General features: G+C 42.2%; 1 protein-coding gene across 1 annotated transcript in view; it reads right to left on the bottom strand.

Moving 5' to 3' along the window:
• Nucleotides 1–5939: 5939 nt before the first annotated feature.
• Nucleotides 5940–27969, bottom strand: part of BMP5 (bone morphogenetic protein 5) — a 255498-nt gene continuing 233468 nt past the window's right edge. Inside the window, exons 6-7 of the mRNA XM_029595693.1 lie at nt 21508–21618; nt 5940–8035 (exon numbers count right to left, since the gene is read on the bottom strand). Of these exons, the coding sequence (XP_029451553.1) occupies nt 7886–8035; nt 21508–21618 (261 nt within the window). The 3' untranslated portion in view covers nt 5940–7885. The remainder of the gene's footprint in view (nt 8036–21507; nt 21619–27969) is intronic.

Here is a 27969-nt window from a genome sequence, read left to right as displayed (position 1 = left end):
AGAGTCCACTGGACCCCAATGGAAACCCCCCCACTTTAGGGGCGAACCCATTTTAGGGAACCCTTTCCTGCTCATAGGAAAGGGAACTCTCCTCGGGTGTAGCCTGCCTGTTTCTACCCTCTGACCCATGTTTGCACCGCTGTTCACATTCACCCTCCTCTGTCTCGGCCTTGAAAAACTCTCGTTTGTATATCAGCTACATCCACCGAATTTTAAAAGACCAGCGAGAGCTCACTGGACGCCAATGGAAACACCCCACTCTAGGGGCGAACCCATTCTAGGGAGCCCTTTCCTGCTCATAGGAAAGGGAACTCTCCCCAGGGCTCTTGTTTGAATATTTGCTACTACCACCAAAATCAGCACCCGCAGATGCTCCACTCCACCCAGGCATAGTTCATCATGTTTCAGGTCCTAGCACTCGTGTTAGACTTCCTGGTCCCTGTTTCAAGATGGGTTGGGTGCACAGTATGCACAGTTGACAGTCCCACCACATGCTGAGCCTCGTCTTGTCTTGCCTCCTTGTCTTTCCCTTATCAAACCACAGGGAACTGACTACCTCGGCTCTGCCAGCCTGTCTTGCCCCTATCAACTTTCTGCCACTCTGCCTTGCTGCCAATCACCAGATGACTCACTCAGCTCCTTGTGGTGTTATTGCCACTATCATGGTTCCTCAGTGTGTTGGTGCTAGTCTTTCTGCTTGCTATGTTCCCCCTTCATTGTGCTGTAGGATGTCAATGCCACTTGTTTTACCGCTTTGCCTGTCATGCTGCCTTCGAAGGTTCATGCATCTGTTATTGGTGCTCTCTATTGAAGCTGTGGTGTGTTTTTGCTGCACTCTTGCCACTTCTGGTACCCCTTTGCACCTTTACAGTGCCTTAGGCTATTCTTGCCACTTTGGTGCCACTTTGCCACAGTCTAAGTACCTTGGAGCTCTTTTGTTGTTGTGATGATTGCTCCCCAGAAGTTTCATCAAAATTGATAATAAAACCCCAATTCTGCAGCCAAAAATAGGCTGGAAATCCTTCCCCCATTGACTTTAATGGGAACCGGAAAACAAATTCACATATCAACGTATCGGGGGTGCCATACTTCCGAATGCAACGGAAATGACCCCCGACAAATACGTATCACGAATGCAACAAAAGGTTTTTGGCTGCACATCCCTAATATACTGTAAAGACCATCAACATGCCATTTTGGGGTTTTTGTGTTTGTTCTTAGATCTGTCGATTTTCTATCTGCTCCTTTAGGCCTCTAAGTTCAGTCGGAACTGGCTTCTGCTGGGCTGTGGAGCCACACTCATGAGTCTTTATTCATAACTGCCAGGCAGGGTTTTCTCCTGTTTTTATAGTTTTCAATTAGCTCAGTTGTAGCAATAATGGTCCTTGGTCAGGGTCCACAGACTGCAGCTCTCTCCAGAGTCTGGTACACTGTCTCATATATGACACTTTGGAGCAATGACTGAGACTTCCTGCCTTCCAGGACTGTGAACACTGCCTCTGCAGCATTTCCAGGCCTGGCTGATCTGGGAAACAGACAAATTTAACCCAGCACAGCACTACCAGTGAGCACCCAGGACAAAATATGTTGTTTTGAACGTACTATCCGTGTTTTATCTGTAATACATATCAGAGAAAAAGAATAATGAATATATCTAGTATTAGAGTTTTATTTGTATTTTAAAATATGGAAATATATTTCCAAACTGAACATAAAGAAGAATGTAACAGATTTCAGTTTCCTATTCTTATAATGGCATACCATTATTCAAAATATATATTACTCAATTTAAACATTTATTAGCCAAAGTTATTTACGATATAGCGAGTTAAAAAAGAGCATGGTCATGCATTTGGAACACATTCAGGCATCATTCACTTTTTTTATTCTAAAAAAATCAGAATGAAAAGGAAGAATTAATACTACCAGTCAGATTAGAACCAAGCATAATGCAGTCTCAAAGGGCCTGATTTTCAATAGCATTTACGTGTGTAAATGCAATTTTCCCATGTAAGTGGGCTTTTCAAAATTGCTACAGTATATGCCATTGAATTCTCCATAGGATTTACCTGTGTAATTGCACATAAATGGCATTTGAAAATTGTTCCAATAATATGCTACATTTACATGTGTAACTCCTTTGAAAATTTACCTGAAATTGCATATGATACTATACTCCTACAGTTTACTGATTCAGTATAAAAAAATACAAATGGCATAGCCTAAAATAAATTGATTTTTTTTAAATTTAATATCCACTGCATCCAGAATGGCAAATCTTTACCAACTGTATAAAATAAAAGATTGATATTTATAGTTTTAAATAGCCATTTAGCAGAATGGTTTGTTTAAATATATCAATGGTTGGATTAAGGGAATTCTGAGCTTTCATTACATTATCTAATTAAGCATTATTGATCGCCCCTCTCTTAAGGGAAAACAATTTTCAAAGGCTTGTCCAAGGGTAAAACAGTGTTTTACCTGCAGAAATGACCTTTTACAAAATTGACTCCCCATTACTCAGGTAAACTTGCACACGCACTGCCCGTTCACTCGTTCCCAGGAGCAGAACTGAAGAAGAGTTTGGACTTGTGCACACACTCTTATATTTCCCCTGAAATTTGTCTGTGCATATCATAGCAGATGTAATTGTGTGTGGGAAAATTTGGCGGGATCATTTTCAAAGCAGATTTAAGTGTGTAAGCCACTTTGAAAATTGGGGTAACTTGAGCACGTATTTGCTGCCTAATTTAGGACAAAATCACCCCTGAGAGTTTAACTTCCTGCAACATTTTGCTTGCAACTGGGTTTTAGTAGAAATTATTTCCCTTCCATAAGTCACAGAAAATTAAAAACTTGGCCAAAAATGGCCTATTTCAAAACTGCCGAAAGAAATGGAGTGACAGTCCATGCTCAAAACGGTAGCTGTTCATAGGCTAGGGATCATGATATAGGTAACTATCCTCGGAGAAATTTCAATTAAAACACTCAACTGTAATAGTTTGCAATTTATTTAGTAGAAAGGCTTCTAGGTCAAAAAATACGTTTTTCAAAAGGTCAGTCTGTCCCTCAACATGGACACTGTGTAGTGCCAACAAAGACTGCATCAGGAGGGACTGTATAGGCAATAGCTCAAACACTGTAAAAAATATATACACAATACTCATAGTGTATCGAGGACAGATAACTGGGAATAGACAGAGCAGATAGTAAGTTAACATACCTTCAATTTTAATGCATAGTCATGGCAGGGGCCCTTACAGATACCAACTGAATGAATGAATTTAAAGGTCCCTGGCTTTGGCACCCAAACTATAATTTGTCCAATCCAGTGAAAGATCACTGACCGTAGACTAGCCAATCAAAGAAGTACCTGTCAATGAAGAGGGCTTTGTTACCTCCATTTTTCGTAAGAACACTGACCGGAATACCCTGTTGTCCTTTGATATTTTTATTTATTTATTTATTTGAAGGTTTTTTATATACCGACATTCATCGAGGATATCACGTCAGTGTATATTGAACAGAAAACATTATGCCAGAGACGTTTGACAGGAAACATGATGGAATATATGATTTTAAACTTGGGTGAACAGCATAATAAAAGTGATATATAATATATTTAACGGATAACAATGCTATATAATATATACAGGAAAAGGACGAGATGCATTAGTGCTGAAAAGAGGTTGGGACCGAAAGGTGGGACTATGGGGGGGGGGGGGGGGGGGTTTCTAGGGTATAGAAGGGGGGGATGCCGTGAAAGAAAGTTAGCTCAGGGGGGTTTGAAAGTAGAGAGGCTATGAGGATGTGGGATAAAAGAAGATGGGTGTCCGAGGTGTAACCCTGTGAGAAAAGCCACATTTTGAGTTTTTGCTTAAAGTTTTTCAGGCATAGGCGCAGATCTGCAGGCATTGTGTTCCATAAGACAGGACCAGCTAAGGAGAGCGCTCGGGCTTTGGAGGAGGCAAGATTGGTGAGTTTGGGAGAGGGAGTGCATATGTTGGCAAGGTATTGGTTTCTGGTCGGTCTGGAGGATGAGTGGAATTGGATGGAGTCTTTGAACCAGTTCATGTCGGGGTTGTGTAGTGCTTTATGAATGATTGAAAGAGTCTTGTATTGTATGCTGGAGGAGATTGGTAGCCAGTGAAGGTTTTTTAAGACAGGTGTAATGTGTTTGTTGCTGTGTATATTGGTGAGGATTCTGGCGGCAGTATTTTGCAGAATTTGTAGGGGGTGGATGGCGTTTTTGGGTAACCCTATGAGGAGAGAGTTACAGTAGTCAATTTTGGAAAAGAGCATAGTTTGTAGGACTGTGCGAAAATCAGAGAAATGAAGCAGGGGTTTGAGTTTCTTTAGAGTGTGTATCTTGTAATAGCACTCTTTAAGTGTTGAGTTGCTGAATTTCTTAAAGTTTATTTGATCATCTAGGGTGACCCCTAAATCCTGTACCTGGTGGGAAAAGGAGATGTGGGGTGGAAGCATGTGATGTAGGGAGAGGGTGTGGGAATGGGTTGTGGGGGTAATAAGCATAAGCTCAGTTTTTGTGGTGTTAAGGGCAAGATGGATGCTATTTAAAAGGTTATTGATTGACTGTAGTGTGGATTCCCAAATGTTGAGGGCTTTGGGTAGAGAGTCAGTGATAGGGATGAGAATTTCTACATTGTCTGCGTAAAGATAGTGTGGAAGCTTGAGATTGGATAGTAGTTGGCAGAGTGGTAGGAGGTATATATTGAAGATTGTGGATGACAGGGAAGAGCCTTGGGGGACACCTTGGTTTAGGGGGATTTCTTTGGACTCGTGGTTTCCAGGCGTAACTTGTAAAATAATGGTGGGGGGAATTAGTTAGGGCTGGGTGGTGGGTTAGATAGGGGAAGGGAGGGGAAGGTGGGGGGACCGGAGAGAACGGAGGATGGCTGCGTGGCTCGGCGCGCGCAGGCTGCTGATTTTGTGCAGCCTTGCATGCGCCGACCCTGTATTTTATAACATGCGCGCGGGAGCGCGCGCATGTTATAAAATCGGGAGTAGATTTGTTCGCACCGGGTTGGGCGAACAAATCTACTCCCGCACGCACCTTTTAAAATCTACCCCAATGCTTTTTGACAGATTTGAGATTGTTTGCCATTGATGTTATAAGCTTCTCCCCCTGGGGTGGGAATTTTTCTGCAAAATTACTGCATAGGGAACAGCAATGGATCTTTACACTACCATCTTTGTTATCGAATGATTTAAACATTGAACTGGAATGGATACATTTCTTGTAATGCTACACGATATTTTGTAACTTTGTTTTTCTGTTCCTTTGAAGTTATTCTGTAGATTGAAATGTTAACTTGATCCTTTCAGGCAACATATCCCTTTTACAAGTACTACTTTGACTGGCCAGTCTACAATCTTGTGATCTTTCACCAGATTGGACAAACTATATTTTAGGCAGCAAAGTCAGTGACCTTTAAATTCATTCGCTCAATTGATAACTATAAGGGCTCCTGCCATACACTAAAATTAATTGAGGCTATGTTAACTTATTATATGCTCTGACTGTTTCACAGTTAGCTGTTCTTGATATACTATGAATACTGTATATCTGTTTTTTTACAGTTTTTGAGCTATTGCCTTTACAGTCCCTCCTGACACAGCTTTTGTTGGCGAAACAAGGTGTATGTGTCGGGGGACAGATTGACCTTTTGAAAAACACATTTTGAAAGCTAGGAGTCTTTCTACTAAATAAATTGCAAACTGTCACCATTGAGTGTTTTAATTGAATGTTCTCTGAGGATGGTTACCTATATCATACTCCCTTGCCTATTTCAAAACTGTTCATATATACTAACTTGTAGATTTCTTTTTCTTCACCCTTTTTTTTTTATTTATTTTGCCCTATCCTTAAATCTGCTCATAATGACTTAAGGCTCTGTGATAAGGTATACAACTATTTGTTCATAGGACAGAGGTATCTTTTTTTTTCCTTTTTTTTTTTTTTTTACCCTAGAAAGAGATCACTTTGTAGCGAATTCAGTTTCACAGATAGTCACATCTCAACTGTGTTCATGGCAGAAGGCACAATCATGAAATTAGATGAACCAGCCTTTTAATGGGAAAGAAAACTGAAGTGTATGGACAAATATTAGCAGTTCATAGTTTGAATGAGTCATATTTCAAATCATGGATAGGCACTCTGAGAAAAGGAAGTCAAAGCAAAAGGTTAACAAACATTAACAAAAACAAAATCACATTAATAAATTGCAAAATGAAAGCCAGATGTGTAAGTGCCTTCAGAAAAAGGCAGTGCAAATACCTTCCATGTTACCCTTCCTCTTCCATTTCCTATTCAGGGTGCCTGCAGAACATTTGCTGTCCATTGGAGTAAGAAGCACATGCAGCTTCTTGTCCTGTGTTCATGACAACAATTTTCGAAAGTCATTTACCTAGTAAATACCAATTTGCCTTGGTCAACAGGCTTTCTGAAAGTTGCCCACCCCTTACATTTAGTGCTCTACAGCACACGCATTTTTAGCCGCATTAGAAGGAGGCAGTCCCAGGGAGGCATTTAGGGAAGGAAAATAATGCACGCAGATTGCATTTCCAAATATACATGCTTTACTGTATGTAGGAAAACCATCTGCGGAAAAAAACAGGGGGCAATGTCTGTGGATACTTTGTCCCGGAGGCAATTTTCAGAGGGTAAGAATACAATGGACTTTCAGTTTGTACCAGGGTGCAAAGACCACAGGTAGGGAGTAACTGGCCGGCTTTGCAGTGATGAAGGCTGCTTGATAATTGCTCCCAATGTAGCTAACCTTCTAGTGGGGACACCCTGCCACTATTTTAACTGGATCAGGTCACCTTGCATTTGCGCACAGTGTCACTACAACTGAAATCTTTTACACCCAAAAAATAACAAGCCCAGCCATGCAGCAAAGCAGTTTCTTGTTCAAGCCTTGGTGCTCCTGTGTACATCTGACATCATGACACGGTGATCCTTTGATCTGCAGCAATTTTCTATTTACATACATGAAAAAAAGATATGGGGGCTTGCGCGCTAATCCATGCTACATTTGGAAGGTTAGCACATGTTAGTGCTTCAGCCTCACAGAGCAGTTGCAGTAGTGATGCAACTGACAGCCAGGAATGATCGGTTTGAGGTAAGAAGGTTGTACTACAATTTTTTAGAAAATCTTGTTTATACATCGTAGCCTGACTCCAAAGTATTTCAGAAGCTTGCGTCACTGAGCACACTCTGCGCAAGCCAAGAGAAGTATCATGCCCCTACAGTTACACTGATTCTGTTAAAGCAAACAGTTATAACAATTATGTGTAATCTTTCAGCCTTGCTTGCTGTTTATTTATTCAAACAGTTCGGCATTTCACGTTTTCTAATGGAGCAGAACTTCAGAAAGAAAAATTGTGTTTATGCAAGCATTTCTTTGGGTTCCTTTTTTTTCCCAGCACCTTTTTCTAAATAAATACTCTATTTTAGTTTTCGTTGGCACAGCGTAACCAAATGTATTCGGTTTCCTTTAACAAGGCTTCTTTGCCTAATTTCTGAAAATCTAAAATATACAAAAGCTTTATTTGGAAAGAAAAAAATTGTTGAAGTGAAATGGAGTTGGTCTTAGCCTAAGCAATTGAAAATGAGGCCTTCTGAAGTTTCATTTTGGAATTTAGGACTCATACAATAAAATCTATTGATATTCTGTTCATAGCATAAGACACTGTAGACCTTTAAATAAATAACAGAAACTACTATTTACATAACACTGTACATGAAATAAGAGATGAAGGAAACTGGAATCCATTCCATGGTGCCTTTGCATCAAGAGTCTTTTGCCTGGATTGTAGTTTTGCTTAAAATCCTAATTTTCTTTGTTTCGTTTTTGTTGTATTAGTGGCAGCCGCATGACCGTACAACCATATTTCTATATTTTTTCAAAATGACATTGGAGCTGTCATCAAAGTACAGTACTGAGATTGCATTTAGTTTTGTTGGTGCACAGCAAGGTTTAGGGACATGATCGGGAAACATCAAATGAACCTGAAAGAGAGAGAAATTAAAAGTTCATACACAGTAATATATATATAAAAAAATGTTCCATCATGTATCACTGGACTGGTTTTGGTATCCTGAGCTTCTGCTGGCATGGGTTAAATCATTCCAGTTTCACCAAGTCCATGCATGCATTGTCTACCTGAATTGGAGAATTAAAAGTGATGAGGAAGAAAAGAGAGTACTAGGAGCTATGAGAGTAGGATATTCAGTTTAGTATAACTACTCCAGCGATGTATGCAAATTTAAGTCGCTCTATATACTTATATTAGCCTGCCTACATTACACTTAGGGCCAGATTTTCATACCTACGTGTGGGCGTAGATTTGTGCGCACAACCCGGCGCTCACAAATCTAAGCCCGATTTTATAACATGCGCGCGCACCCACTCACATCTTATAAAATCCGGGGTCGACACGCACAAGGGGGTGCACACTTGTGCACGCCGAGCCCTAGGGGAGCCCTGATGGCTTTCCCTGTTCCCTCCGAGGCTACTCCGAAATCGGAGCGCCTGAGAGGTAACTTTCCTTCCGCCCCCCACCTTCCCCTCCCTTCCCCTATCTAACCTGCCCCCAGCCCTACCTAAATCCTCCCCCCTACCTTTATTTTGTTATTTACGCCTGCCTCTCGGCACAGCCACGTGCAAGTTATAAAATCTGGGGTCGGCGTGCACAAGGGGGTGCACACTAGTGCACCTTGCACGCGCCGAGCCTAGGGGAGCCCCGATGGCTTTCCCGTTCCCCCTACCTTCCCCTACCTAACCCCCCCCAACCTTTATTTTACAAGTTGTGCCTGCCTTCAGGTAGGCGTAGGTTGCGCGCACCGGCCGAGTGCCAGCGCGTGATCCCCCAACCTAGCGGCTCTACGGAGGCCTCTGGCCACGCCCCCACTCCGCTTCTTTTCTCAAGCCCCAGGACATATGCGCATCCTGGGGCTTTGCGTGCATCGCCGGGCCTATGCAAAATAGGCTCGGTGTTTAAGGCTTTTAAAATCTGCCCTATGTTGAGTATCTATCAAATATATTTTAAAAATAAAGTACATTGCAGCTGGGAAGTTTATCCATATCTGCAGTGTGAAAAGCAATTTGATCTGTGAAGAGGGTTGAATTAGCAGTATGAATTATCACTATTTAATCTATAGTTAGCAGTTTAGAACAAGCACTTTTAAAGACAATTTACCATGTGTGCTGATATGACCATATTGGAAATTAAAGTCTTTCAACATTTAACAGTGCAATAAGCACAGCACTATTCATAATGAGGTAGATTTTGTAACATGTGCGTGCGGTGTACATGTGCTCGCGCTACCCGGTGCACGCACATGTACACCCAATTTTATAACTTGCATGCGCAGGCACGCGTAAGTTATAAAAGGCCAGATTTTCAAAAGGTTACGCACGCTGGGCCTATTTTCAAAAGGCCCAGAGATGCGCGTAAAGCCCCGGGACACGTGTAAGTCCCGGGGCTTTACTAAAGGGGTGGGGAGTGTGAGGGGTGTGGGCGGGCGGGGCAGTCTGGGGCGGGGTCAGGCTCCCGCTGGCAGTCGGCCTGCGCGTGCAAGTTATAAACTCGGGTGTACATGTGCACGTGCCAGGTAGTGCGCACACATGTATGCCCACGCGTACCCTTTTAAAATCTACCCCCAAATCAGGGGTCAGCGCGCGCAAGAGGCCCACGCAATTGTGCACCTTGCGCGCGCCGAGCCCACACCGAGCCACGCTGCCTTACCCCGTTCCTTACCCCCCCCCCCCCACCCCACCTTCCCTTCCCCTACCTCCCCCGCCCTTTCCCCCCTACCTTTTTGTTTTTCTTTTTTTTGTTTCAGAACTTACTTCAGCCCAGGGCTGAAGTAAGTTGCGCATGCCGGCCGACTGCCGGCGCGCGATCCCCGGCCCAGCAGCCGTGCAGAAGCCTCTGGCCACTCCCCACCACACCCCTGCCCCACCCTGGACCACCCCTTTTGCAAAGCCCCAGGACTTACATGCGTCCCGGGGCGTTATGCGCGACGCCGGGCATTTTTAAAATAGGCCCGGAGCGCATAACCTTTTGAAAATCCGGCCCAATATGTCTTTATTTTGTTCTATACGATATATCCCTATGCCCATTCAGTCCATGACCTATCTGCTGATAGTTCTAAAAAGAATTCAAAATAAAGTCAGTTGTGATTGTGATTTATTTTTAGCATTGCTGTTAGCTACATCATAAGCCTCAACTTATTTCATGTAGACCTCTGAATGCTTTTCAGATGATAATGATGTCTGGTCTTCAGATAGACTTGAACTGCCATCATAGAAATAAAAAGCTATGAATCCACATGATAATCCATTTGCAAATCCAGTTGGAGAAAATAGCATATTAAATGGGAAGATTTCTTTGAAAAGATTATGTTATAACCATTCTAGGCACACTCGTAAAAATTCTGAAAATGTCCTATCTAGAACTTTGTGTTTCCTGGCAAAATGAATGCATTCCATTAGCACTGAAACAGCACACAATTCAAGTCCTCTTGGATCTTGGCAATAGTGTGAGCAAAGTTTCACACAGGAATAGCACAGGATAATTCTTTAACAATTTCTCCAGTATGTTAGAAACATGTTTTAATTTAAACATGAAGAAGATATGTTCTTGTTTTTTGCCTCAGCTTTTCTGATGAATATTGTTTATTTTATCAAATTTAAAATAATTCCACACCCTACTTATATTTTGATCTCTCTTATTTGTCAAAACAGTTATACAGGAGCATAGGATCCTCTCAGCAGTTTCTTCTTTTCAACACTGCTACTGATTTTCATCTTGACAAAAGACAACGCAGAGTGGGCCTCTTGTTCCCCCCTTTCACCAACGATAGTGGCAATATTTTGATCCATCAGAAATGTCAATTTCAGTACATCAGCATGAATAGACTCTATTGAGACAACTCTCCTAGAGGTTTTGAACACGTAAAGCAATTCCTTCATACTACTGTCCCTCTAGGCTTAGCAAAGCAAATATTAGTAGACTACGATGACACGAAAAATAGGTCATTCTAGGACAGATCAATTGCAAAGCCGTGCACACGTGCAGATAGGACAATCCTCATTTAACACTCCCTTAAATGAGGATGAACTTTATTTCTAAGAGTATTTCAGTGTATTTGAAAAGGACTATATGACAAGGCAGACATTCCCTTCCACTTCATTGCACAGTCCACTACAGTGTCGTGTGCTGATATTCTAAGTAGGGGATTTAGTAAATGCACATCTCCTTCCCTCTTCCAGCCCTGGCTAATCATCCTGCCTATGAAAAATATTCCATCAGTACACCTCCTACTGGAAAGCAGAACCTGCTGGAGTGCCATAGATTTCTACACAGAAAATACAGGGGAGCGAATCCCTCACCTTGGTCACATATACAGAACCCAGCAACAGAGCCTCACTGAATGCAGAATAAAGGACCATAAATTAGAAATATGCCAAAAGTGAAATAAAGACCCTCAAAATGCCAGACTCTGCATGCAGTGCAACACCAGAGAAATAGAAATGCTTTCCTCTTGAGGGAATTCTGCACAAAGCAGCCATCTAGCTCCTTATAAAAAAAAACAAAACAACCTGGATCTGAATTAAAGTCATAAGCAAATATTAAACACCCTTTTAAAAGCTGTTTCTAAGAGAAAATCTTATTTAACTTTCAATTATTATCTTCAGAATAAAAAACAAATTAGCTTCATCATGCATGGAGAAGGAAGTTGTCTTTGCCAGCTAATATGTTTAGTTTGTAATGATTGTGACTCTTTTAAAACTCAAAAGCAGGTGCTTTGGGGACCTCTGGTTTGCACAGCATAGTTTTTTACTTAAAAAATCCCATTAGTTCAGTGGCGGCTTATAGTACCTGACTCACAACAGCCCTAGAAGTCCCAACAGGGTTCCAGGGGTCCACCCAGGGCCATCCCATAAATGAGGGCTTTGTTCCAAAGGAAGAGAATGAAGACGCAAATCTACTATGTGTCGATCAGTGGAAAACCAAGGCCAGGACAAGGATAACAATGCCAACTTAAAAGCAGATGTTCAAGGGCAATTATTATAACCACTGAAAATTCTCGGCCAGTTTTGCACCTGAAAATAATGGGGCCTTTTTTTTTTTCATCGATCAACCTGCTGCAATTTGTTTGAATCCGAGCAAAAAACTGACACATACCTTTATGAAAAGAGTCCCCTCCTGGCATCTTTCTCAGGCCATGGCTGGTAGTGCAGATCGGAGATGGCCTTGTGCTGGGTACTTCCCTTCCTGGCTCCCCCCTCCCCCCTCCCAGAACAAACCAGAAGCTCTCTTTCCCTGCTGGCTGAGGCAGAGGCTGGGGATGGGGGAGCACCATTTCTCACTAGCAGGCCGATACAGTACGGTGCGCTCTGCCATTAGCACCCTTTTGTCCGTGCGTTTTAGATGCGCTCTTATTAGCCCTTATAATGTAAGGGGTAATACTGCGTCAAAAACGCGTGGCCAACCCCCCGAAAACTAATAGCGTTCATCACGTGCAAATGCAGGTTGATGAGCCTATTAGTTAGTCACCCGGAATGCTGAAAGTAAAATGTGCAGTCACGCATAGCGATATTAAGTCGGAGGAACCTAAAATTTAAAAGAAGAAAGAAGAAAAAAAAAATCTAACCTGCCGGTGAGCAGATTAGAAAAATGGATGCTGAATTTTACTGGCGTCCGTTTTCCTAACCCGTGGCTGTCAGTGGGTTTGAAAACCGATGCCGGTAAAACTGAGCGTCGGTTGTCGAATCCGCTGACAGCTCTCTCTACCGCTAATAAGAAGGCACTAGGGATGCACTATTGTCCCCAGCCCCCTCCTTATTAGCGTGGCACTTAATTTAAAAAGAGAATTGCGCGCCCAGGGAGGTGCCTGGGAGCACGTCAGGAGAGCAGGTGCTCAACAAGGATCGCTGTTTCTCCCGCACTTTTTACGGAATCGGCCTTAGGTCGTGTCCTGGCTCCTGAAAAAGCAGGGAAGAGGAAGAGGAAGGGGCTGAGACTGCTCTGAGAGATGCAGGAGCTCCTGGCCCTAAAGGCTCCACAAAGCCTCCATACCAACAAAGCATGAGTTTTGCTTAATTACATTTATGCTGCTGCTGTTTCTTTTTCATCACATCCCCCTTAAAAATTGCAATATTGCCAAAATCCTGTGTCTCTTGTTTCTTTTTTTTTTTTTAAAGTTTGAACTGAAAGGCACATTTTTTTGCCCTAGGATTTTCAGTGTTTTTCTCCTGTACTCTCAGATTGAAGGTTACAGGCTTCAAATGTTTTTTGAAGGGGGATCACCTCTGCAACAGGCCACATCTGTACTGGATGGGGAGTCACCTCCACCTGCACAGAGTTTCTGTTTAGAAGTTTGCAAATTTGCCCAGCTTTTCTTTAAATTCAGCCCTGTTTACCCCTGACTCAGAAAGGTGGTAGACACTTGATCAATTCCTTATTTAATCCTGGCCTTCTTTTTTGGCTTTATTTTTTTCTCTGCTGACTCACCGCCGGCTTCTTGATGCCTCTTCACCTTATTTCCACTTGTATTTTTTTCTCCGGCTATGGGTGAAATCGGAGGTTGCCAGTCTTCAAGGCCTTTATCTATTTTTTAAAATTGTGTGCTTCTCTTTTTTTTTTCCATCTTGCCTAATTATTCTTGGCATTTTGTCAGTGGGAAGGGGTCTGCAAACATCCTGTGGATTGACCTATTGGCTGACAGCACCTCCAACTCCTAAATGTGGCTCAACTGCCTGCGAAAAAAAAACCCAATGCTGCTGTTATTCATCTCTGCCATAGGACAGGGAGGGTGCACTGACTCAGCTGCTGGGTTCCACAGTGGCTCTCTGTTTGTCCAGAGAACCGCAATGTAGTGGCCCTTGCTAACCAGGTCAAGGCCAAGGTCTAACTGGCAGGGGCCACCACGCTGCAGTTCTTTGAGAGTGCAGCATTGGAGCCCAGTAGTTGGGCGCAGCCTCCCTGCCCTGCAGCAGAGGCAAACAACACTGGCATTTTTTTTTTTTCCTTTTGTAGGAAATTGCAGTTATGAGTAAGAAGTGACATTGGCCAACAGGCTACTCCGCTCCTATGCAGTAAGTAAGAAAAAAGGAGAGGCACTGGCTTCCCTGGTACCTGCTGGCTTTGACTTCCAGTCCGTGAGAAGAGGGGATTAGGGGAAAAAAAAATCATAGAATTGCACGTGACCAATTGCATGCTACAGCTGTGCTCACAGCAACAGCGAGGGATGCAACATTAATCTGTGCACCAGAGCCCGACAAACCGAGCAGATGATCTGGCAGGCCAGGCTTCCATTGCATGACCTGACTGGCCCACTGGGGCATGCCTGATAGGTCAATCTGCCCCTGTTCATGGATTTTGATACTTCTGCTGCAGCCTTTGGTCCATGGATGAAAGAGGGACTGAAATTAACCGGGGCCTGGCCCTGCAAGGGTGGATCAACCCGGTGGCACTGGTCCCGGCCGGCGACCTGTGCGACTTCTCGAACCTCGGAGACCGGAGTCAACGCTGAAGATTTCTACCTTACCTTGTCTTCGGCGCTTCCCGGTTTCGTTCCGGGTGGTCTCCGGCTGCGGGGGGAGATGGCAAATACCTTCACCGCCATGCTCGAGGGTGCACCCGCTGCCTCTCAGCCGCGCCCGGGTTCTGGGGCTAGGTCCTCGCCGTGATTTGGCCACTGGAGCGAGGCTTACCTCCGAGGGACTACTGAAATCACCTCAGGAAATCTCAACTGGGGGAGGGACCCGAGGGTATCACCACAGGAGAGCGGGGCTCGTCTTCAGAGGTAGGTTTTCTTCAAAATTTGGGGTTTCTTCTTTGAGTTGGTTCTAACGCTGTGAGAGCGTGCAGATAGTCCCTAACTGCTATGGAGATGGAAAATACTGAAGAGCTGCACTTCCTGCAGGGGTATATGTACTAGGGGCTGACGTCAGATTGAAATCTGATCCGTCTCCAACTGCTATCAGGAGTACACTATACCCATTGATCCTGAGTCCATCTGCTACATGCTAGGAAATGTGTTGTTTCTGGCTGCACTGCTGACTCTGAATGACTCCCTTATAGGCCTGGTCCATTGCCTAACTCCATGATGAAGCCACCACCTACTGTACAGCATGCTCCATCTTATTGGCCCCCTGAGGGGGTCCCCCATCTGAGTGCTGCAATCAGGGGTGCACATGGTTGAAGGCTGCCTCTTTTATTTGCCAATATCAATGAAATTGATTGAGAGCTTAGCTGCTGAAAAAAGGTTAAAAAAAAAAAAGACAATTATGGCAGTGTATTCACAGAATCCCATGAAGGCACTAACCACATGCTACTGGTTCACTGTAAATGTTTCTAGCTGCTTGCATGTATTAGAAATTGGTGTTCAAATAAGTGATTAGATTAACCTTTATTTTATTTTATTTATTTTTATTGGATGTTGCAATTAAACAGTAACAATAAAGAATACATGTTACAAATAATAACAGTTGGGTTCTCAAGAACCATGTGACTATATAAGACAGACCATATTTATTAAGGTCAAAAGAACATGACCCTTAAGTTGACGGAGGAGGGCTGTACAAGTTATTATACTGAAACTTAACTATTTAACTATGTAACAAGTGTGTAACATGTGTTTTAAACCTTTATTTTTTATTAGATGTCACTATTACATCTTGTAACACTTATGGCCGGACCCTCCCATCTGCCACTAATTGACCCTGGGTCCTGGTTTAGCTTTTTTCAACACTCCGAGCCTTCCATCTCCCTTGGCCTCCTCCTAGCTTGGATTGCTGGGATTGGTTGCCTTTTCTTTTTTAACCCAACCACTTTGTTATTCAGGGTGGTGGTAACTTTTGGTTAGACACAGAGTGAGGAAGATGTCTGGACTCTCCTCCCTGGTGAGGCTTCCCAGCTTCATCAGGCTTTTGCTCTGCTCTCAGTTGCAGTAAGAGAGACTTCTTGCAGGAACCCCTTTGGGACTCCCATTCCAGGGCTGAAGATCATTGAGCTCATTCATTCCCTGAATGTGGCAAGTACCTGTGACAGGCTTGGCAGCATGAGATGTTTGATGGCCAAAAGATATCTACTTTTGAGAAGGGACTATGTTTAAGGCTTGCTCCTTTGGAGAGGGTCATCTTCACTGGCCAGGCGCAAAAGACAGGGGCTGAAGGTCAGTGAACCTATCCACCCCTTGAATGTGGCAAATACCCATGACAGTAAAAGATTAGTCAAAGAGGACTTTTCATTCAGGAAGTCTTTTTCTCTTTTGTTGTGAGGAGGTTTTTAATCATCTCTCCTCAATGGGAGCCAGGCTGGTACAGCAGGTTCTTGATCTTAAGACTTTTCTGAACAAGGAGTCACTATTTTAGAACAATTAAGGAGACAAATTAAGACCTGGATACTCCCATCCAGGTCTCCACCCATATGGGCCCAGGACACAGGGCTGGGTGTTTGGGAATGAGCTGAAGACTCAGGTAGGACTGTTTTTTTCTGAGTTCGAGGGGATCTCCCCAATAGGATTCCTGTTAGGTTGCTGGGAGGGTTTTTTGTGCACTTAAATATCACTATGGGAAGCTCTGCCCAGACAACTGAAGTGAAGGACACCTACCCAGAAGAGAAATACATGCCTGTACCCAACTCAGATGTAACTTCATACTTATGGATAAAATGGACTTTAATTTGATATTTAACAAATCAGTAAACTTATAATTTAACACCCAGTGCCTTGTCCTGTCTGGATTGTCCCAGCACCTCTCCCCTTGGGATATTGCAGCTATCAACATACATAAAGGGAATAACATTCCACACGAGCTTCCCTCCATAAAACTAATCCATCTCTGGGACAAACAGTACAAGCCATGGGAGGAGAACTAGCCGGAGAAGCCTGAAGAGATAAATACTTTTGAATGCCTTTGAGACTAAACACCTCGCTAAGGGTTACACCCATATAACTCTGTAAATAAACTAAGATTATACAAGGGGGATATCCATGACAGTCCTCTGTCTGCATACTGGAAACCTCAAGTGGTCTCCATTAGCATACTTTAAAGTATTGTGTAATCTATAATTTTTATTGTTTATATTTGCCTTTGAAAGTTATTTTACCCAGAAACATTTGTTGATCTAATAATTTTTATTATTCACAATCATTATTATCATATCACTATCTTTCAGAAGAACTGTACAAGAACGTAAATGTTTACATATTCAGCAGAAAGCTCTTGAGAAAAAGACAAAAAGCTTTGGTTTGATGTAATAAAATCAGAGCAGATTTTTAGTGTGGGTTTTACTTTACTCTTGAGATAGAAACTCAGGGCCCCACGGGATGCAGTAAGATAATGGCATGCAAATGACCCATGATTAAGGAAAGCACAGTAAACTGAAAAAGCACACTTTTTTTTACTCACTGGCCATAGGCTTGTTATCAGGCTGCAAATCTGTGGCAAGAAATGGAGTTATATTTCTTGAACACTGCTTATTCTAGGACCAGCCAAAAGAATTTAAAAAAGGAGGAAGAGAAATAATAATATTTTGATGGTTAATATTGGGGGAGTGGGGGAGACAGAGATATTACTGCTGAATTATTGTGACAGAACGGAGGGAGGTGAGGACAGCATGCAATGCCCTTCTAGCTCCAGCCACTTTTAATCGGCAGTTCTGTGTATACTTTCCCTCCCTGAACCAGATCCAACTCCTAGAAATCGGGAGGAAGATTCAGTCTCTTCCAGCTGAGATTACACCTGGGTATTGGTCCTGCCAATGCTCTTTGCGCTGAAGAGAGGTGCCTGATCAAGATCAGTGCTGCAGTGCAAATGTAGCAGGCTGGATCCCTCCAAAAATACCAAGGGGGTTTTCTTCCACCTCGTAAATGAAAAAGGAATTGGGTAGCTTTGGGTGCTGCCAAAAACGCTGGCTCTCCTCTTTCCCTGTACTGGGCAAGGGGAATCCAACTTTAGCTTAATTCCTGTCCACTCGTTTTTCTCCAGATAATGGGTAAAAACTAGTCCAGTTAGGCATAAAATAGCCCAGTCTACAAGATCTCTCTTGCTGGATCCCAGAATGGAGGATCCGAGTCAATGTGTAAGGTCTGGTCAGCAAATATGATCTGCAACCTGTTCATAATGGAATTGTCTGTACTGAGAAGGGGATCTGTCAGATAGCTTCTTTCATGGAAACTGTGCTGGATTTCCAAGTTTATCATTTTTGCAAATCTGTCAAACAAGGGAAACGAAAATCTGAGCTGGCATTTGAAAGACCAAGGTATTTGGAGCACTTCTCTGCCATTAGCCCATCTCTAGCCTGCTTTGATTTAGTTATTATTAGAAACTTTTTTTTTTCTTTTTTTTTCAATTATATGTTTATTGATTTTCATATATTAGACATGAAATAAAACATAATTATTAAACTATATCATAGAATCATTGTCTTTACAGATCAAAAACTTTCCATTAATATTTATAGTCTAAGTTATGATGTAATCAAACAGAAATCTTTCAATCGTTATCTTGAACCAGAGGCATATTGAAAATAAAATTGGGAGATATAAAGAAACATTATCTAGAGTTTAACATTGTATTCCTGCATTAAGTCTATGCTTCACCATTGGGTTGTGGGGGAATTACTTCTAATCTCTTTTGTTCTACAAATGTTTTTAGATGTTCAGGGACAAAGAAAATGTATACATCTAATTGTTTCCTGATCACACATTTACATGGATATCGCAGGGTAAAAGTGAAACCCATCTCTATCAGTTCTTGTCTATATAGCAAAAATTCCCTTCTTCTGGCCTGTGTAGTGATTGATAAGTCAGGGAAGATCTTAACCAAACTTTCATGAAACATGATAGGGTACTTGGCAAAGTATTGTTTCATAACATTATTAAGATCATTTAAATTAAGAAAAGTTACCACTAATGTACCTCTATCTATTATCAAATTGTTGGTACTTTCTAAAAAATTTGTGAGGTTGCCTTGAAAAGGCATTTCCTCAGCTCTTAAGTTTGGGTCTTTTTTAGGAAGAAAATAGCAATGGGTAATAACAGGTATATCATTTTCTAGCAAACTCACTGCTTCTAACAGAAATCTTTTCAGCGTTTCCATCAATGTCTGCCCAACCACCCGGGGGAAATTGAGCAAACGGAGATTTAGGCGCTTGCTATTATTTTCGAAGATTTCTATTCTTCGAGATAGTGAATCTCTATCCTTTACTACCAAGCTTTGAAATTCTGAATTCTTTTTCTCCCTGTCTTCTAATAATGATATCCTTTCCTCTGATTTTTTCACAACATCTCGGATTTCCTTAATATCCTGCTGTCCTTTCCCTGCCATTGTATCCACTTTCCTGTCTAACCCTTTTATATCTGAAGACATTTTATTCATAATGTCCCACAACAAGTCCAATGTTACCACAGTAGGGCGTTCGGGGGTCACTATGGAGTCACCAGCTGAGGCTCGATCTTGTGTCTCATTTCCAGCCCCTCCTGTGATGTTCTCAGTGTGGGACTGTGGCTCAACTGTATTGAGCTCCTCAGGTGAATCCATTTTGGGGCCCTCTGTTGCCCTACACAAAGGTGGTCTGTCCAGATTCGGACTCAGTAATGCCTCCTCCATAGACTCTGATACTCCTCCCAAAGTACCTGAGCCAGCGGTATCCTTGGCCACTGGAGTTGATGCAGGTATTGACAAAAACCGAACAATTTCCTGTTGGATCGGTGAAGGGGGAGGTAGGGAAGGAAACACCCTTACTCTCCCCTTCCGTTTTGGCGGCATCGTATATCTGAAATTACTTATTTATTTTTATTTTATTTAAGGTTTTTCTATACCGGCATTCATGATAAGATCATATCATGCCGGTTTACATATAACAGGGGGTGCAAAAACTGTTCTTTTAACAAGTGCAACGGAAGCAAAAGTTACAATAAAACAAGGTTGTAGAACTGGGAGAGGAAGGAAATAAGGATAGTAGCGTAAAAATTTACAGAGGTAACTTATTTACATTGTGCAGTGATGTCTCTTTATGGATATATCAGGATGTTCGTTCTTTGCTTATATCAGGATTTTCGTTCTTTGCAACAATGTTAATAGTTACTTGCCTCTGTGGCAGCAGACACTCTGGCAGGACTTCACCTCCAAGCCTCCCAAAGCCGAACTAAGCCGCACAAAGCCGTGCGCCCCTTGAGTGTGCGCGGCTTTGGTGGCGCGACGGTGGCGCGCCTATTAGGGACGCTGTTCTTGTAGCGTCTCTCGGCCCCTCCCGCTGACGTCGGGGTAGCTGCCAGGAACCAGAAACCAAATAGAAAAATAAGGCTCTCCGGGTGCTTTCTCCCACCACAATCGCTGCAGCTCAGGTGCCTCTACGACGCCGCTCTTGTAGCGTCTCTCGGCACCTCCCGCTGACGTCTGGGTAGCTGCCAGGAACCAGAAACCAAATAGAAAAATAAGGCTCTCCGGGTGCTTTCTCCCACCACAATCGCTGCAGCTCAGGTGCCTCTACGACGCCGCTCTTGTAGCGTCTCTCGGCCCCTCCCGCTGACGTCGGGGTAGCTGCCAGGAACCAGAAACCAAATAGAAAAATAAGGCTCTCCGGGTGCTTTCTCCCACCACAATCGCTGCAGCTCAGGTGCCTCTACGACGCCGCTCTTGTAGCGTCTCTCGGCCCCTCCCGCTGACGTCGGGGTAGCTGCCAGGAACCAGAAACCAAATAGAAAAATAAGGCTCTCCGGGTGCTTTCTCCCACCACAATCGCTGCCAGAAACTTTTTAAGATGTGACGCTGGAAGGAAAAATCAGGAGGTAGGCCCCATTTGGAAATATGTCTCTGCTCTTCTCTGCTTAGCTTGGTCTTTTGCGCCTGCTCTGATGCAGGCATTAAGTATCTCGCACTGGAAAAGGATGGGCTAAGCAGACTCCCCTCTAGCGCCTCCCTGTATTGCCTTTTAATAGCTACTTCCCTCATTCACACGGGATTAGCATGCAGTAATGCTAACCTTAGCACGGGGTTTCACTCCAATTTTTGCTGTGTGTTTTTCCAGTACCTATTACATGCCAGAATTATGTTAGCACCAAAAACTCTGGACAAAAATTGCAGTCAAAAGTGACACTAGGATCAGCGCAGCTTATTACATTGCCCCCCCGGAGATAGAAAGAGGAAAGGAAGAGTAGAAAAAAAAAAAGACATTATACCAGAATTTTTAAAAATCTTCCCACATTCAACAAAATGTACTTTCTTTTCTAACAAATAGAAATAACGTTAATGGTCTGGAATGTATCCTTTCCATCACATCATCTTGAAAATAGCTTCAAGTTCTGGCATACAAACCAACATTGTATTTCATATTATTCTTTTAGGTTGGCTCTAATTGAATGCAAAAATGCCTGTGCCAATCCAGAAGAAATACAACAATTTCCCCTAGAATGATCATTCTTAGAGATTAATTTATTAGAAAATGTGCCAGAGCAACACGTACCAGAGTCTGAACAATAGCATGGTTTGTGGCATTCATGTGCGCGTTGAGTGGAAATGAGCATTCTCCATCACAATAAAATGCAGCATAACCCTCTGGAGCTATAATCCAATCCTGCAGGACACAAAATTATTCTTTATAAAAGGTAAGAGAAACATTAAGCATTGTAAGTCAAAGAAACTGTGTACATTTTGCTGTGGCGATTTATTTATTTATTATTTTTATATACCGACATTCAATTGAGATATCACATCGGTTTACATTCAGGGTCTGTAGGTATTTCTCTATCCCCAGAGGGCTTACAATCTAAGTTTTTGTACCTAACTTCACTTTTTTGAAGGGGTTACTTCACTTTTTTGAAGGGATTAATAAATGTAGATAAAGGTGAGCCGGCAGATGTAGTGCATTTGGAACCCCAGAAGGCATCCTATGTGGGTGCCACTTCAATCAGGTTTCTCACAGCGCACACTCTCTGCTTGTGTCTTTGTACTTTTGTAGCTGGGTGTGTATGCTGTGGCATCATTTCCTTTCTGTGTTTTGGGTACAGTCCACTGTTGCATGCAAAGAAAAGGCATGCACTGGTTACATATTCATTTGGGGCCGATGCAATAAAACCAGGGCTAAAAATGGGAGAAAAACTTTTTAGCGCAGGTCTTCATTACCACGTGCGGTAAAAACACAAAACCCTGAGGGGTGCAGGAAAAGCTAATGGAATACAAATGGACCCACAGGAAGAAATCCACTCTAAATGAAAAAAGCATGCTAGAACCAGAGTTAAAACTGACTAGAAAACCACACTAAAAACCACCTTAAGCTGGAAAGTGTTGCAGTGTTCCCTATTGATTGAGAAATGTGACTAAGGTAACCTCTGGTGCGATTTCCTGGACACTTCTTGCAGGGAAACAAAAGGCAGCTTATTCCAGGGCCAGTCTATCAGTGCTGAGTGGTGTTAGGGGAGCACTGGACTAGCTTTTGGTAGTTTTCTTGGTATGGGAATGGTGGCTATGGTTGGTTGGTGCCTGGGCAGCTTATTTTTACCTTACTGTTTTCCAATACTTTTGTCTTTTGTTTGTATTCTTCAAAGAATCTTTAGAGTGAATCTGTTGTGTGAAATGATTGTTGGTCAGTGACCTCCTTTGTTATTGTCCACTTTTGTGTCTTTAGTTTGAAGAAAGAGCAGTATGGGTGATCGTGGCTGTGGAGAGAATGGAGTGTGATGGATGGGGTGTGAGTGAGGAAGCAGGTGAGCATGTCAGGCAAGTGAGTGATGTCAGAGAGGATAGAAGGAGTTTAATGCAAGAGTCAGTGGTGTGTAGCCAGGGAAGGGATATGGGGCAGAAGAAGAAGAGGGGCATGTGTGAGCTGGAGGAGAGAGGAAGCAGACAGGGAGAACATAAGAAATAAGAACATACCATACTGGGTCAGGCCAAGGGTCCATCCAGCCCAGCATCCTTTTTCCAACAGTGGCCAATCCAGGCCATAAGAACGGGGCAAGTACCCAAAAACTACGTCTATTTCATGTTACCGTTGCTAGTAATAGCAGTGGCTATTTTCTAAGTCAACTTAATTAATAGCAGGTAATGGACTTCTCGTCCAAGAATTTATCCAATCCTTTTTTAAACACAGATATACTAACTGCACTAACCACATCCTCTGGCAACAAATTCCAGAGTTTAATTGTGCGTTGAGTAAAAAAGAACTTTCTCCGATTAGTTTTAAATGTGCCACATGCTAACTTCATGGAGTGCCTCCTAGTCTTTCTATTATCCGAAAGAGTAAATAACCAATTCACATCTACCCATTCTAAACCTCTCATGATTTTAAACACCTCTATCATATCCCCCCTCAGCCGTCTCTTCTCCAAGCTGAAAAGTCTTAACCTCTTTAGTCTTTCCTCATAGGGGAGCTGTTCCATTCCCCTTATCATTTTGGTAGCCCTTCTCTGTAACTTCTCCATCCTAATTATATCTTTTTTGAGATGCGGCGACCAGAATTGTACACAGTATTCAAGGTGCGGTCTCACCATGGAGCGATACAGAGGCATTATGACATTTTCCGTTTTATTCACCATTCCCTTTCTAATAATTCCCAACATTTTGTTTGCATTTTTGACTGCCTCAGCACACTGAACCAACAATTTCAATGTGTTATCCACTGGGACGCCTAGATCTCTTTCTTGGGTTGTAGCACCTAATATGGAACCTAACATTGTGTAACTATAGCATGGGTTATTTTTCCCTATATGCATCACCTTGCACTTATCCACATTAAATTTCATCTGCCATTTAGATGCCCAATTTTCCAGTCTCACAAGGTCTTCCTGTAATCTATCACAATCTGCTTGTGATTTAACTACTCTGAACAATTTTGTATCATCCGCAAATTTGATTATCTCACTCGTCGTATTTCTTTCCAGATCATTTATAATATATTGAAAAGGGTCCCAATACAGATCCCTGAGGCACTCCACTGCCCATTCCCTTCCACTGAGAAAATTGTCCATTTAATCCTACTCTCTGTTTCCTGTCTTTTAGCCAGTTTGTAATCCATGAAAGGACATCGCCACCTATCCCATTATTCTTTACTTTTCCTAGAAGCCTCTCATGAGGAACTTTGTCAAATGCCTTCTGAAAATCCAAGTACACTACATCTACTGGTTCACCTTTATCCACATGTTTATTAATGCCTTCAAAAAAGTGAAGCAGATTTGTGAGGCAAGACTTGCCTTGGGTAAAGCCATGCTGACTTTTTTCCATTAAACCATGTCTTTCTATATGTTCTGTGATTTTGATGTTTAGAACACTTTCCACTATTTTTCCTGGCACTGAAATCTGAAATTTCATTTTTTAGGTCCTTTAGAACTCTGGGGTGTATACCATATGGTCCAGGTGATTTACTAATCTTCAGTTTTTCAATCAGGTCTACCACATCTTCTAGGTTCACCGTGATTGGTTCAGTCCATCTGAATCATTACCCATGAAAACCTTCTCCAGTATGGGTACCTCCCCAACATCCTCTTCAGTAAACACCGAAGAAAATAAATCATTTAATCTTTCTGCGATGGCCTTATCTTCTCTAAGTGCCCCTTGAACCCCTCGATCACCTAATGGTCCAACTGACTCCCTCACAGGCTTTCTGCTTCGGAAATATTTTAAAAAGTTTTTACTGTGAATTTTTGCTTCTACAGCCAACTTCTTTTTTCAAATTCTCTCTTAGCCTGTCTTATCAATGTCTTACATTTAACTTGCCATCGTTTATGCATTATCCTATTTTCTTCTGTTGGATCCTTCTTCCAATTTTTGAATGAAGATCTTTTGGCTAAAATAGCTTCTTTCACCTCCCCTTTTAACCATGCCGGTAATCGTTTTGCCTTCTTTCCACCTTTCTTAATGTGTGGAATACATCTGGACTGTGCTTCTAGGATGGTATTTTTTAACAATGACCACGCCTCTTGCACACTTTTTACTTTTGTAGCTGCTCCTTTCAGTTTTTTTTCTAACAATTTTTCTCATTTTATCAAAGTTTCCCTTTTGAAAGTTTAGCACGAGAGCCGTGGATTTGCTTACTGTCCCCCTTCCAGTCATTAATTCAAATTTGATCATATTATGATCACTATTGCCAAGCGGCCCCACCACCATTACCTCTCTCAGCAAATCCTGTGCTCCACTGAGAATTAGGTCTAAAATTGCTCCCTCTCTCGTCGGTTCCTGAACCAATTGCTCCATAAAGCTATCATTTATTCCATCCAGGAATAAATGATACCATGCAACAGAGAATAAACAAAAAAAATATGAGGAGACAGGACATATTTTATGCAATAAAAAATCATGACTTGCTTGGGTAAAACCCTGTTTACGCATGGAATTTGGTACATTTTAATCCATACGCGCGCAATTGAAATCACAAGTTTTGTGAAAAATCCACCAGTTTACTTAGGCCTTCTCAAGGTCAATGAGACCCTTCCAGTTCTTCACACTGAACTCCACCCAGTTCACTCAGACCTTTCCACTCAACCAACAGTAAACAATAGACGAGTCTGATATCAGTTGCATAAGATAATTAGCAGATGTAAATGTATACATATAAGTTTCTTAAAAAATATCTACTTGCAGGGGTAGGTCTTGGCCCCGCTCCGGAATGCCCCAGACCACCCCTTTTATTGCCCATCAATGTGCACGTGGCATTTCAAAGCAAATTACATAAATGCTAACTTTAAACATGTAAAAGTTTTGAAAATGTACCTCAATGTGTGTAGATTGAATTTTCAAATATAATGGGCCAGATTTTAAAAAGGTTACGCGTGCCGGGCCTATTTTTAAAAGTCAGCATGGCTCGGTGCAGGCACGGCTCGCGCAAGGTGCACAATTGTGCACCCCCTTGTGCGCGCCGACCCCTGATTTTATAACTTGCGCGTGCCTGCACACGCATGTTATAAAATCTACCCCAATGTGTTCTTTTCCAGCTAATTTTTGCCCACAGGAAATGCAAATGCTAAGTCTGTGAGTACTTTGCATCCTTGGGCAATGTTTAAATTTGCTGCAGAGTTTGTGGGTATAAAACACCTGTGGGTTTTGCAGCTAAGAGGGCTCTCTGAAATTTAACCAACATTTTAAAATCTGTCAAAGATCTTTGCTATTTCTTATTTTGTCTTTTATTAATTTCTCTTTATTTGGGGTAATTTTCAAAAGCATTTACACACATGAAACCATGTTTTGAAAATTATCCTGGAGGGTTGTATGCATAAAAGTACATGCAGAAGCAATTATCCCATTGGGTTATATGTGTAAATGTATGTGCAGAAGAAATTACCCAAGAGGATTATACATGTAAAAGTATGGGCAGAAGTGATTTTGTATATAGTTTTATGCATACTTGAAAGAGGCGTTGGTGGAGGGAGTTCTGGCGGGGAAAACTTATACATGCATACCTTTGTTAATCATGCAACCCCCAGGCTAATGTCCCAGTACAGGACCCCAATGGTCACCTTTAAATTTAAGGGCTTCTGGAGCTTAAACTTTCTTTACTAATACCAAGCCCCTCTGTGTCCAGAATTCTCTGTCAGCTGAGAGAGAGTTCTCTCCAAGACCCTGAACGTTCTTAAAACAATCCTTGCATACAACAGTAATAATCATGTTGGAAGCCGATTGTGGCTCCCAACTTAACTTTACTGATAACTGAATGAGAGTTGAAAATTTTAATTTACAATTCATTGTTCAATATAATCCATTTACACTGTTAGTGTTCATGAAATCTATGACTTTATAATTTGAGTTAATTTGTTCTTTGATTCTTGATTTTCCCCAAGTGTAAGGGTAGTTTTAAAGCTCCCTCCCATAATTTGGTGAATAGGATTCTTAAATCCAGTTTAATTGATATCATTTAAAGTCTCCTGTGTCCTATCTTTACCCTTATATATTCTTCTCACAGTCCTTGCTGGTATTTGGAGGATACTTCCCCACACTTCTCTTCAATATCCAGGTGATATGATGGTTAACACCAATGAGTGCTATTAGTCTTCTATAAAATTCCACTTTTCCTCCTCCCAGGAATGAATAGAAATGCATTCCCTCAGTGACCTTGATAGGGTCAAAGTACCTCTCAGGGCGAGACTCAAACTCTTTTGATGTTACTCTGAGTCCCTGTATCCAAATGTGGCGACACCCTGGTCACCCACTAGATGGCCCTATATCCCTATAATAGGAATTTTACAGCTGGGGGGTTTATTTAATCCTATCAACACCTACCCCAGAGGCAGTCTGAGATAGGCAGACATTTTTCCTATAAATGGGGGTTAGGAGTAGGTAAGATTTGGTCTTTTGGTTTGGATCTTGAAGAGGAAAGAACTCTGTTAGTTTCTTTTGCCTAAGTGAAGCCCATACCCCTCAAAAGGTGGGGTTTTGGTTAAGGGAAATCTCTGCCAGGCACTGCCTGCCAGGAGGGCTACCCTGAGGTTAAAGGGTAAGAGTTTTGACTGAGTTGAGGATTTTTGGCTGGAGGTGAGACCTGGAGCTTCTTAGAGAAGCAGCAACAACACAAAGAGCAAAAATCGCGACCCTGTCGAAACTAATATATGAATACAAAAGGTATCGCCACACCTATACCCAATCACACCGTCGATGTAAAATTTGAAAAAATATTATATTTTTAGAAAATGTTGAAACAAATAATGGGACAATTTCGCAGTGCATGGAATTCTGATAACTGTTCTGAATAAATGTTAGAGAACAACAATCTCTTATAGTAGTTTCCCGATGTATGGAGTTAAAGTAACTGCTTTAGTAGGATGGATTAATGAGAGATGCAAGACTCCAAACACTCTTAGTAAATACATTCATACGCTTGAACGTTATGACAACTTGTTATTATAGTCAGTGTCTGGAGTGCCGACTCGACAGCGGCCGTGTTTCGCAGCCTACCGGCTGCTTCTTCAGGAGTCAGGTAATTCTCTTGAAATCAGGACCAAAG

The sequence above is a fragment of the Rhinatrema bivittatum genome, chromosome 3 (genome assembly GCF_901001135.1).
Source record: "Rhinatrema bivittatum chromosome 3, aRhiBiv1.1, whole genome shotgun sequence".
In the NCBI taxonomy this organism is placed as follows: domain Eukaryota; kingdom Metazoa; phylum Chordata; class Amphibia; order Gymnophiona; family Rhinatrematidae; genus Rhinatrema; species Rhinatrema bivittatum.
This window is presented reverse-complemented; position numbering and strand designations above follow the sequence as displayed.